The sequence below is a fragment of the Phaseolus vulgaris genome, chromosome 1 (assembly GCF_051622355.1).
Source record: "Phaseolus vulgaris cultivar YP4 chromosome 1, ASM5162235v1, whole genome shotgun sequence".
Classification (NCBI taxonomy): domain Eukaryota; kingdom Viridiplantae; phylum Streptophyta; class Magnoliopsida; order Fabales; family Fabaceae; genus Phaseolus; species Phaseolus vulgaris.
The window spans coordinates 16,988,936-17,002,778 of record NC_143498.1 but is presented as its reverse complement, the minus strand read 5'-3'; the positions used below and the strand labels follow the sequence as shown (position 1 = coordinate 17,002,778).

The 13,843-nt window shown below is 29.0% G+C and overlaps 1 protein-coding gene across 3 annotated transcripts; it reads left to right on the top strand.

The window, feature by feature from the left end:
* Positions 1–11,062: 11,062 nt before the first annotated feature.
* On the top strand, positions 11,063–13,745 carry LOC137813601 (histone-lysine N-methyltransferase ASHR3). 3 transcript variants are annotated; one of them, XR_016519661.1, is made up of 6 exons: positions 11,063–11,540; positions 11,630–11,776; positions 12,275–12,439; positions 12,827–12,891; positions 13,195–13,312; positions 13,495–13,745. XR_016519661.1 is itself a non-coding variant. In XM_068615944.2 (6 exons), exons 1-6 carry the CDS (start codon positions 11,292–11,294, stop codon positions 13,662–13,664), a joined length of 876 nt encoding a protein of 291 aa, XP_068472045.1. In that variant the 5' UTR covers positions 11,142–11,291; the 3' UTR covers positions 13,665–13,745. The 3 variants fall into 3 exon arrangements, 2 of the variants coding, with proteins under 2 accessions (XP_090156740.1, XP_068472045.1); XM_068615944.2 differs by having other exon boundaries at positions 11,142–11,540; positions 12,865–12,891; XM_090300614.1 differs by lacking the exon at positions 13,495–13,745 and having other exon boundaries at positions 11,137–11,540; positions 12,839–12,891; positions 13,195–13,459.
* Positions 13,746–13,843: the final 98 nt, after the last annotated feature.

Genomic DNA, 13,843 nt, shown 5'->3' with positions numbered 1-13,843 from the left:
TCCAGAAAGTATGTTGCTTAGAAATTTGTTTCTGTCAAATTTATTGTCTTTGTCATTTCCCTATATTATTACTAATATTTAAGTATTATTGCCTTTGTCATTTTCTATACTCTGACATCACTATTTTTTCATTGTCCAAGAAGAGTTCTCTGAGGTCTTAATTTTTGGGATTCTGCGTGATCTTCATCATCAACTTAAGAAATCATATTTTTTTTATATCTTCAATTATAATAATAATAATAACTGAAGATTTAATACAATATGTAATATTATTTATATAAATTATTTTAAACTGTATTAATACTATTATATTATTTATTACCATTACCCTACAATATCTGACATACATACAAACAGTATCTCACATTTACCAAGACAAGTCATTTCACATTTCACGTCTTTATTTTTGTCATTCCAATGCTCTTTATCATCAACTTAAGAAATTATATATATATTTTTAATTGTCAATAATAATAATAATATCTTAATATTTTATAATAATACCTTAATATTTAATACAAGATTTAATATTTATATTTCTGATATAAATTATTTTAAACTATGTTTTATTTATGATTTCTGATATAAATTATTGGAAGCTATTTTTTATTATTGGAAACTGCGTTTTCATTATTCATTCATGATCTGCAGGTAAACATATCATCAGTGTGTTTTTGCGTCCTGAATTCTTCCAATATGTTGGTATAAATTTAAACATATCATCAGTGTGTTTTATTTAGATTGCTTTTTTTTCCTTACATGTTAGGTGTTTGATTTTATTTTATTTTATTCTTTTAATATTATTTAATTTAAGCATATTAGCAAATTAAATTCTTTGCATGATTAGAATAGACATGTATGTATTTAATTTTAGTTGTTGAAGGATTCCAATATATAGTTTTGCATATGTTCTTATCCGATATTTAGATTGTATTTTTCATTTAGTCGCTATTATTATTCATATGTTAACACTGTAATCCTGTTTCGGTCAAGAAACGTACTTTCGTATTATATTATATATTTTCATATTTATATTAGATTATTATGTTTCTTTTTTTTTTGGTGCACGTTTATTGTTTTTAGAGAATTAAATGCATATATTGATAACAACAGGAATGCAACTCAGGTTTCAATGACAGAAAAAAACGCACACATCTTTCCTATTGGAGAAAAAAAGGTAACACAGGATAGTATTTTTAATTATGTTGCTAAAGACGTTCTGTCTACTTAAACCAACTCAAAAGTAGGTTCTTATGTTGTTTTACCTTTCTAAAATAACTAATTAAATTATTTAAAATTATAAATAAATACAAATTCTAAATTATTAAATTTCATACTTAAATAGAAAATTACAATAAAAAAATTATTGAATGTCATACTTAAATAAAAATTTACAATATTTTTTTTATAAATTATTTAAAATTTTAAACACATACAAATCTTAAATTATTTAATGTTCAACTTAAATAAAATATCTAAAATAAATTAAATTATTAAATTATTTTAAATAATAATAAATAATAATTCTAAATTATTTAATGTCCTATTTAAATGAAAATTTAAAATAAATAAAATTTCAAAAATATCCAAAATCCTAAATAAACACAAATCATAACTTATTATGTTTAACCTACCAGGTATAAATTTATGTTTTTCTCAAAGTTTATAAATACCTTCTATGACATTAATTTTTTGGTAGGCCTTATAATGGAAGATGCTCAAATACAAAACATTTGTCTTCTACAAGTAGAAGACTTATTAATTTCAAATGATAAGTCTTTAAAAGACTTTAGCAGTATCACAACCTATTCATTCAGATTCTTATTTATGAGAATAAATCATTATTGATGAATTAAATCATGACAAAATAAAAATGTCTGAATTGCATTATTTTCTTTTTCAATCTCTAACTACTGAGCAAGTGGATCTCTATCAGAATATAATGACAACAATATTGTCAGAAGTTGGCGGTTTTTTTTTCTTATACGATTATGACAGCACATGAAAAACTTTTATGTGGAAAACTTTATCTCCTGCCATTAGATCAAAAGGGTTGATTGTATTGAATGTAGCTTTTAGCGCTATAGCTTCTTTGTCACTTTTAGGAGGGAAAACAACTCATTCTACCTGCAACATACCTCAAGGAAGTCTTCGTGCCAGATTGTTGATTGAAACTAAATAAATTATATGGGATGAAGCTTCAATGATCAATAAATTCTGTTTTGAAGCTCTGGATAGAACTCTAAGGATGTCATAAGGGCTGAAAGTCAAGAGAACGCTTATAAACCTTTTGGTGGTAAAGTCATTGTTATGGGAGGAGATTTTGGGCAGATATTACCTGTTGTAAAAAATGGATCAAGATATGCCATTGTGAAGGCAACAATAAACTACGCGGAGTTATGAAAACATTGCAAAGTCTTGAAACTTACAGAGAATATGAGAAAAAGCAGTGAGAAATCAATGCAAACTGCAACAAAAATAAAAGAGTTTGTTGATTGGATACTTCATATTGGAGATGGAGATATGAACGTAAATAAGTTGGGACAAGCAACTATTGAAATACCAGAAGCATTTTAATTCTACATGTTGAACAACCTTTATTGCAATTGCTTGAATTTATTTATCCAGGCTACATGCAAACTCTTAACTCTGATGGATTTTTTGACGATGGTGCAATATTGTGTCCTACTAGAGAATGTGTGGACCAAGTGAATGATTTATCCTCAATCCCTGGAGAATAACTTAGTTATTTAAGTTCAGACACCCATTGCCAATTTGATGAACAAGAAAATGCTCAAAATGAGTGGTTTACAACAGAATATTTGAATGATATCAAATGCTCAGGAATTCCTAATCATTTTGTTAAATTAAAAGTTGGAGTTCCAATAATGCTTCTAAGAAATACTGATCAAGCCAATGAACTTTGCAATGGAACAAGATTACAAGTAATTCACTTGGGAAGAATGTTATTGGTGCCAAAGTTATTACTCAAAAAAATATTGGTGATAAAATATTTATTCCTATAATGAACTTGACTCCTTCTGAATTAGGTCTGCCTTTTAAGTTTCAGAGAAGACAATTGTCAATATCTTTGTGCTTTGTTATGACAATAAATAAAAGCCAAGGTCAAACGCTTAATAAAGTTGGTCTATATCTACCACGTCTAATGTTTACACATGGACAACTATATGTTATTGTTTTCATAGTGAAATCCAAGAAAAGGTGGAAAATATTGGTTTTGGGTGATAATGAAAATACCGGTAATTCAACTACTAATGTGGTTTATAGAGAAATATTTGAAAATGTTTGATACATATTGTTACAACCATACATATCCTGTATGAAAATTCTTTAATCCAAAACTATTCTTATTTCTCATCTCTTTGTTCTAATATATGTAGATGAATTTAACAATTTCTATACGTTTCTTTTTTTTTGTAATAATAGGTTTCTTCTTATTTCTAATAGTAAATCTTTCAACGGGGCTATAATGGATAACCAAAAAATGTATAAATTTATAACTTTTTAATAAATTTAATAATTTTAATTGTCTATAATTTTAGTTTGATAAATTTGTTTTCTTCTAAATGGTTTTAATACAGGAATTTCATAGTACTTAGTAACACAGAAGTGCATATTCACTACAGAAAATAATTAAGATATTATACTTTACACAGGTTCTATATTATAATATTTTACACATGTGTTGTTACATAACGCTTCCTGAATAAAGTGATCGGACTTCAAATATGGTTTTTTATTTTATGTGTTATGTATGTTTCATATAACAATACATTACATATAAATATTCTTTGGATATACCGTGTATATTAGTTAAAGTATTCAAACATTAAATTATGTATTAAAAGATTAGTTGAATTAAAACAATTAATTGTTGTAGTACATTCAGATAGGAATTTGGTTGTTTGTTTACAAAAACAATCAGGACAGTCACCACATCAATGACATGAACAAAAATTAATAGACGTTTTTGTTAATTAAAATTAACCTGAATTGTATATTTTCTTTAAACTACTAAGACAGAAGCTATGATAGGTATTCAATCATTCTTCATAGTTTTAGATATTTCCATGTGTTTATTAATTATCGAGGGTTACATTCAGATCTTTTTTATTTTTTTTTTACTTTTTGCGATAATTCAATTAACGTGTTGTGCTAATTGAGATGTGTTGACATTAAATATAATATTGATCACACTCATATTATAGCACCTAAAAAAAACAACTTTGTAGTTTATTTTGTATTGTTTTTAGTATGTTCTGTTGTTTTACTGAGTATTTCTTTTGTTACAAAGCTTTAAATTTAACAATATTTCTTATTTCGTAAGTGTTGTTCTGGATATTATTTTATGATTTATAGGAAATTGTTGCAAAATTGTTGTACGAATTGAGTGTTAAATAGAGTTGTGAAAAAGTAATCAATCTGCTGCATTATTTCTCTATCAGTAATTACTATAATTCATCATATGCTGCACTATGTGACAAGTATTATGACAAAAGTGTTTATTTAATAATAGGAAGTAAGCATACATTTTTTTCCAAAATCATGCATATATGTACGATTATACATTTTAAGTTATGACTTGTTGTCTTTAGAAAAATGTGTTTACCACTTTCTATGTGATTAACATGTATAATAAGGCAGCTACACCAAAATATGAGTTTTAAATTTTCAGTTTTCATTACTACCTCATAAGCATATTGTATCCTATAGATAACAGTACATGTCGTTAATTTTTACAGTTATCAAATGAGTTAACTTAGTCACATCAAAATAAAACTTCATTTAGAAAACTCATTTTGTTATGAAGAGTATTCAAATAAAAGGTATATTTAATTAATAACTTTTATTATTTGCGTATTTAAGAAATCTAATTTAATTATTTTTCTAACATTATATGTGTTCATCAAAATATGAAATTCAAAGGAGAGAAACTAGCATCATCCTAAATTGATAAATAATTTGGATGTATTCTTAAATTATTTACTAATATTTAATGTAATTTTAATTTATAATTATAATTGACTCTACCATCATTCTTAATTAATTTAATTTTAATATATGATAAAAAATAGTTAATTTAATATATATAATTTATTATTTGTTATTATAATATTATTATTTAAATATAAAATATTTAAAATATTCCTATTGCAGGGTCAACATACATACTAGTAATGAGAAAAGAAGGGAACATGTTCCAAAAAAGGTGAAAACAAGTGTGATCTACTAGGATATAATCTCATTTTTTCACATTGTAAAGTAAAAATAGTTGTATGAACTCTCGCAAATCACCACTCATAAATTCGCTCAAATTAAGGATACAAACATCCATGAAATTAACATCTACTTCTTCTACAGTGACAGGAAATAAGTGGAATCAAACATAGTTATTTTAGTGTAAAAAAAATAATTTTTAGTTTGTCATTATTAATAAATATTTTATTAAAAAAATATTTTAATATAATCATGTTCATATTTATTATTCATAATTTCATCATGTTTTTATGAAAAAAACACAAAGAAAAATAACATAATTAATTAATAGATAATAATATATTGACAATTCACCATTTTTATATAATCATATTATAATTTTTAATATTATTATTGTTTTTTATATTATTTAATTTTAATTTTATCTTTTATTTTAAATATTTTACATCATATATACGACTCTAAAAATTATCAAATATTTTTTCTTAATTAATATAATGATATGAAAAGACAACAGGCAATATAAAAAATATCAAGGTATGTCTAAATTCACTTTCAAACATTGAAAATCCATTCAAATACTATTAAAATTTTATTTCTAGCTTGCTTATAAAATAAAAAATATCCAAACATTCATATGTTACAGTTCAAACCTAAATAATCTGTATAATTTTTTAATCAAACAATTTACTAAAGATTAATTGTAACATTTTTATAAACAATCCTTATAGCTATGGACAAAGTTACCTAATTATATTGTCTATGCCTTGTTTGGGGCTTTGTAGCTCTATACTGAGAATTCATCATTGGGTGGGGGAAATTGAAGCCAAGGTTGAAGGAGCACAAATAAGCATTGAAGGATTTTATTGGCAAGGGAAGGATGAGGAAGCTAAAAAAGTGACAATTTGTATGCAACATGGTAAACAAAAGTGACAATTTATTGACAATGTATGTCTAAATTCACTTTCAAACATTGAAAATCCATTCAAATACTATAAGGGTTTGTGTTGATAGATTTTTATTTCTACCTTGCTTATAGAATAAAAAAATTCAAATTACAATCCAAACCTAAATAATCTGTATAATTTTCTAATCAAACAATTTACTAAAGATTAATTGTAACATTTTTATAAACAATCCTTGTATCCATGGGCAGAGTTACCTAATTATATTGCTTATGCCTTGCTTGGGGTTTTGTAGCTCTATAATGGGAATTCATCATTGGGGTGGGGGAGATTGAAACCAATGTTGAATGAGCACGAAGAAGCCTTGAAGGATTTTATTGGCAAGGGAAGGATGATGAATCTTAGAAACTGTGGTTGAGACGGAAGAATGAGGTTGCAACTGAACTAAAGAAGAATAATTGTATGCTTTACGATAAATAACTACGAGTCTCATTCTCATGATACATGAACTCATTGTGAGACTGTAGTTGTAGTACATGCTAGGAATATTATGTATGCAACATGGTAAACAAAAGTGACAATTTATTGACAAGGTATGTCTAAATTCACTTTCAAACATTGAAAATTCATTCAAATACTATTAAAATTTTATTTCTAGCTTGCTTATAAAATAAAAAATATCCAAACATAAAGTGTTAAATTCATATGTTACAATCCAAACCTTAATAATCTGTATAATTTTCTAATCAAACAATTTACTAAAGATTAATTGTAACATTTTTATAAACAATCCTTATAGTTATGGACAAAGTTACCTAATTATACTGTCTATGCCTTGTTTGGGGTTTTGTAGCTCTATACTGAGAATTCATCATTGGGTGGGGGAGATTGAAGCCAAGGCTGAAGGAGCACAAAGAAGCATTGAAGGATTTTATTGGCAAGGGGAGGATGAGGAAGCTAAAAAATTGTGGTTGAGACGGAAGAATGAGGTTGCAACTGAACTAAAGAAGAATAATTGTATGCTTTACGATAAATAACTACGAGTCTCATTCTCATGATACATGAACTCATTGTGAGATTGTAGTTGTAGTACATGCTAGGAATATTATGTATGCAACATGGTAAACAAAAGTGACAATTTATTGATAAGGTATGTCTAAATTCACTTTCAAACATTGAAAATCCATTCAAATACTATTAAATTTTATTTCTAGCTTGCTTATAGAATAAAAAATATCCAAACATAAAGTGTTAAATTCATATGTTACAATCCAAACCTAAATAATCTGTATAATTTTCTAATCAAAATATTTACTAAAGATTAATTGTAACATTTTTATAAATAATTATGGTATCTATGGACAAAGTTACCTGATTATACTGCTTATGCCTTGCTTGGGGCTTTGTATCTCTATATTGAGAATTCATAATTGGAGTGAGGGAGATTGAAACCAAGGCTGAAGGAGCACAGAGAAACATTTAAGGATTTTATTGGCAAGGGAAGGATGAGAAACCTCAGAAACTGTGGTTGAGACGAAAGAATGAGGTTGCAACTGAAGTAAAGGAGAATAATTGTACGCTTTACGATGAATAACTATCAATGTCATTTTCAAGATACATGAACTCATTGTGAGATTGTAGTTGTAGTACATGCTAAATGGTATACAAAAGTGACAATTTATTGACAAGGTATGTCTAAATTAACTTTCAACATTGAAAATTCATTCAAATACTATTAGCGTTTGTGTTGACATTGCTTATAGAATAAAAAATATCCAAACATAAATTGTTAAATTCATATCTTACAATTCAAACCTAAATAATCTGTATAATTTTCTAATCAAACAATTTATTAAAGATTAATTGTAACATTTTTATATTGTTACTTTTTTATTAAAAAGATTTAATAATATTTTTTAAATCTCACTGGTTGAAAAGTTATACATTGAAGATGAGACATGGACACATAGATAATAAATGATTAAAAGAAACAAACAAAAACAAAACAAAAAAAGACAAAAATGGGAGTTGTTATGGCAAGACATCATTGCAAACTCTCCTTCTTATTTTGTGCGAGTAATGTAAACAACAACTCCACGCCCGTTCTTCTTATCCTTGTGGTATTGAGCACACCACTCTTAAACGTGCGTCGATTGCGACGCGGTTACTGGTTACTGCTGTTGTGGAGATCCAAGCCTTGACGTTCTTCAAGCTCAACCTTCACGACGCCGTTTGATGTGAGTTGATTTTAAGATTGCACATTTTATAGGTTGTACTTTGTGTTATGACTTTTTGTTTTAAGCAGAATATGGTGAGAAACCCATAGAAGATTCTCACTGGACACGAACTTAACCAAGTGGTTAAATAAGTGTGAAGGTTCACTTCTAGAGGGCAAAGAGAAAATGTAATTATATGGTGTTGATGATGATGAGGTGCGAAATTAAAACATATAATGGAAAGCAACAAGATGGAAAAACCAAAAAGGAAAAGAAGAACACAAGAATATAAGAGGAATAGAAATGGCGCAAGGAAGAAATAGATGAAAAGATAAAGGAAGCTTATGGATGATGATGGTGGTCATGCCACTTGGAGTGGTGGGAGACTCCAAGGTGAGTGGCGAAGAGTCGCCACTTGAAGTGCACAAACACCCAATATAATATCCACAAAAAGAGAGCACTCAAGACTGACTCAACACTCTAACAAAAAAATATTTTCTATTCAAAAATCAATGTGTGATTTACAAGAGGGGAGACACCCTGTTTATAGATACGAGTGCCTTAAAGAGGAAAAGAGGAAGTGTAGGGGTGTAAATGACCACAAGCTTTTAGAAACTAGGTCAAATGTGAGCACATAGGGGAGTCTTCTAGAATCTAGGTTAAAGGTGAGCACATGGGTGAGTTTCTAAAAGTTTGGTTAAAGTGGACTTTTGCGCAAACCCAATTTACTAAGTACACAATTTTCTAGCTTATTTTTCTAATCGAAGCTCAAAGTAAGCCCATTTTATTTACTTAACTTGTCTAGTAAGAAGATTAAAGGGAATAACAATTGATATTCTGGTTCATGTCACATCACATAAGTTAAAAAGTTTGTAGACTCAAGATTCAACAGAAAAGAGATAGTGGTGAAAAGGGTTGGTTTGAATGATTGAAAAATTATACATTCAAATGAGAGAGGAACATAAATAATAGATACTTAAACAAATAAATAAAAATAAAATAAAAAAAGACAAAATTGAGAGTTATTATGACACGCACATCACCACAAACTTTTTTTTTTTTGAGTAATGTAAGCAATGTGCTAAATCATATATGCACACTAATATATGATTCGATTATATGTATATCACCATTAATGTCTAATTATATGTACGCAAATAATTATACTAAATAGGTAAATTATAACAATAATAAAATTTAATAAAACATATCATTTAAATATATACCATTAATGTATGTACATAAAAGATAGTGTTTCATCATAAATTAATACATATAATTTATTTCTCACAAACTCCATATCGTTATTATGTATATTATGAAACGTATAATTAAACAACCCAAATGTACATATATCACCCAATATATAAATAATCAATATATGTTTAATTATATGTCTACATACATTATCATGATTTACAAATATCACTAATCTTAATTTGTAACTAATACAAAACTAAACTAAAAAGAAAGAAATATAATAATAATAATAAATAATGAAAAACTCCTGTAATCAATCCTAAAAAAATATTTAATTTTTAATCTTTTTCTTCTTTTCCACAACAAAGTAGTATTGCCACATCAAAACATGATTAGAAATTAAGGTGTGATACATCTATATGGTATAAGAAGAAGAGAACATATTTATATTAATATTTTATACACTATTATTTTTTATGTATCACACCCCAATTTATTTTCTACAGTGATTTTTTTACTAAGTACACCATTTTCTAGCTTATTTTTCTAATCGAAGTTCAAAGTAAGCCTATTTTAATTACTTAACTTGTCTTGTAAGAAGATTAAAGGGAATAACAACTGCTATTATGGTTCATGTCTTGTTCTTCCTCTGCTGAGGCTCTTATGAGATTTGGCAGGATCTTGTTTTGCATGTCGAGATGACAGACCTAGTTGTGAAGAGTTTGTGGTGTCCTTAGTCATTTGTTTGTCGAGTTGGTTTGTATCACCGTTGGAGGTCTCCACAACCCCGTCGGATTTCCTTGACAGTATGATAATATATGTTTAACTTGCTTGGCCTTTTCTAATAGAAGAAGGGAACTTTCGTTTGAGAGCAAACATAGGAACACAACGAATGACACTTCTCCTTCTTTTGCCTTCTTATTCTTCGAAAATAATTTCTCATAAAAAGATTGTGGGTTAGTCGTTTAAAATAAGAGTTAGAGGGAAGTGGGGAGGTTAATAAAAAAGTGGGAGAGTTAAAGAGTGAGAAGTTAAAATATTTTTGAAAGACATTATAACAAAATGCAAAGAAAAAAAGAAAGAATGAATGTTCACAATTTAAATTCAAAACTACTATGCTAACTGCTTTATCAATTACAAAATGACAAAATAACCTAAATAAAAAGAAAGAAAGAGCATTCTTTCACCCTCATTAGATTCTCACACTAAATTTCACATATCAAATAAAATAACATTAATTTCCACTAAGTATCTCCACTCCATTTGAAACATCTCTATTATTTGGTAAAATCATTATTCTTTTGTTATTTTAAATTTAATAATTATGATAAAACTATTTATTTTAAATTTTTTTTTATTATTATATAAAAAAAAGGAAAACACAGATGTGCATATATTTCCACTATTCTAATTAACAAGGTACAAATTAGTTTTTATTTGGAATAGCCACTTTTGTCCTTGGTGACCAAAATTCAAAACTAGCGGTCCCCTCAGTATTGAACCGGACAAGGTTGCAAGGAACAAGGAAGTGGCAGAATCGTAAATATAGAATTGGTGATATGCCTCTTTCGGTATTTCACTGCATCTTCTGAAAATCACATTTTCCCGCTCATTTCTTCTTGTTCATCTTCCTCTTCCTCTTCTTCTTCATCTTCATCTTTCGCTTTCCCTCTCTGCATCTTTTCTCTCTCCCTTTGCCTCTGTCGGCAACTTTCTCCTAAGTATTTCGGCAATGCCAGATTTAGGGAACCTGTCTCTGTCTTCGACTCTCACACTCTCTCACTGCTCCTCCGATGTCGCAGACGCTCCCGTCAAAACCCTACCCGATGCCTTCGTTTCGGAGCCTGCCTTCGAGCATCGGGTTGTTAAGCGCACCCGCGGCTCACTCGATCGGGTCAAGAAGCCCGCCTCTCACAAAGCCTTCCAGGATCGCCTCAAAGATCCCTTCTCTCATCCATTTCTTGTTGGCGCTCCCAAGATGGTATTTTTTTTACTATGTTTTCAAATTTTTTTTCAAATTAATGATTAATTATTTTTGCATGCAACTAATTGGTATGTGCGTGTGTTCAGGAGGAATGTTGTTTTTGCCGCCATTTTATCTACCCTGGTGAGGAGGTAGTGTGTTCGGTTCGCGGATGTGACGCTCGCTTCCATTCTGAATGTGTAAAAGATTCTGTTGGAGCTACCAGTCTGAAAAAATACAAGTGTCCACAGCATGTAGGTTTTTAGTGAATGCAACATTGGTCTCTTTCCTACTGACATCGACCCTCACTTCCTTAATACACTGATTTGCCTTTGGACATATGGATTACACGATGAATGGACACTTTTTTTTAGATATTAGCTTATCCATGCTTTCTCATGTGAATTATTGTTTTCTTCTGACTAATGAAATTTATAGAAGGTAATATTTGATTTATCATTTTGCTGATATTTAACACACTCAGTGAATGTTAGATTATTTGTGTCTTGCCATGAACTTGGGGTGGTATGAACACATGTGGAAAGGGAGATTGATCACAAGTTCTATAATGTTGATGTGTGCTAAACTCTTCCATAAGTACACGGTCAAACTTTTGAATAATTTTCATCATTTAACAAGAGCTTAATGAATAGTTATTGGATTAAGCTGTTTACTGAACCGCATCCACAGTCTTTTTCCTTATTTTGTCTTCCTTGTCTTGCCATTCTCTTATCGAGTCCTTCAATGGACAGGTATGCTTCATTTGCAAGCAAAAAAAGCACTTGAGGTGTGTACGATGTAAAATTGCGTTCCATAATAAATGTGCACCATGGCCAGATGCAGTTTTGCTGCTAAAAGATCATCCTGGTCTAGCTGTTTGCTGGAGGCATCCTTCTGATTGGCGCTTGGATAGGAAGGTCAATTTTTTCTTTTCACCAGAATCTTTTACTGTTTCTGCTTATTGATTATACTGCAACCTGCTGTATCTCCTTCAGCTAGATTCCCGCTCATATTCAAATTCAGTTATTTGTTCTGCTTAGAATATCTAATCTTGTGTTTCTTTATTTACCTCGTCCCATCTTTCCTTTTAAAAATATCTCGGTATTGGTTATGGTTCCAATGTCACTCCACAGTCGTAAGTTTTATTGATGTTTTAATTGACTTGCTTGTCACATGTGCAAATATATGCCTTTTAAGGTTTAAAACTGCTTCTACTTGGATTGATATCAATTTTTATAGCCTCACTTGATTTAGATATTTCTTTTCAAAGTTTTATTTTTTTATTGGTATTTTTCATTGATTAGGCTGGCTGACAGGAATGTTGTATTTGTTGGATGGGCAGCCTGATGCTTCAACAAGTGACATTTCGGTAAGGCTTGTGAAAAATATTTTACATCTAATGCACTTACATATATATATATCCTGTTCTGACCTTTTTCGATATTTATGGATGTAAGATGAATAATATATATCGTGTTTGAGAAAGAAAGGAATGTATATTATTAAATTAATTAATACAAACTTCTGAAGGATTCTGTATTTTAATGACTTTGATTGTTCATTATATATGCTGGTTTCTTGTATGTTTGAATGAGTGAAACCAGCTTCTTGCGTAAGAATTTTGTAGTATTGTTAATATATGTTTTGAAAATTTCCTCTCATCTTTTTCCAGGAAGTATTTTGTCGCTTGCCTCTTCCATTTATCAGTGAGGAGTTTAAGATCGATTCCTCCTGGAAAGACATGGACAGTAAGATGGAGCAGCCACCACCATATGTACACATAAGACGCAGTATCCTACTTGTTTTCTTGTGTGCTATAGGGAAGCAGCTATTATATTTAATAAATTTAGAATTTGTGTAGCCCTTTTAGAATGTTAAGTAAAAGAACTTGATTTTTATTCTTGGTCTAATTAATAGTTTTCAAGTTAAGTACTTCACTGCTCATCATGTTGCTAGCCTGAATTAATATCAGATATATACTTAGTAAAGAAGAAACGTAGTAATGTGGATGATGGTGCAGGGTGCACCAGTTGCAGTTCTACATGTTCTGATGATTGTGTGTGCAGGTACATACATGTACCGGAGTCTTTTTTCTTTTCGATGAAACTTCTTGTAGATGTAGATGATGTAGACATAGTGTAGGTCTTTTAATTATCATTGACGATGAGTTATTTTTGTATTGCTTATTCTACAAATAAATGATTCCTTGCCAACTCCTACAAACAGGTAAAGAACTAAAGTATCCTAAATGTATAATCGTAAAAGATAAAAAGTTAATTTTAAATCAAAGTGTATTTTGCTTTTAAAAATATTAATTTAGG

Bases quoted from the DNA above. Each gene is read 5' to 3' on its own strand.
- LOC137813601 (XM_068615944.2), top strand. From the start codon at position 11,292: ATGCCAGATTTAGGGAACCTGTCTCTGTCTTCGACTCTCACACTCTCT. The intron at 11,541-11,629 runs GTATTTTTTTTA...GCGTGTGTTCAG, and splicing joins TTGTTGGCGCTCCCAAGATG to GAGGAATGTTGTTTTTGCCG. The intron at 11,777-12,274 runs GTAGGTTTTTAG...TTCAATGGACAG, and splicing joins AATACAAGTGTCCACAGCAT to GTATGCTTCATTTGCAAGCA.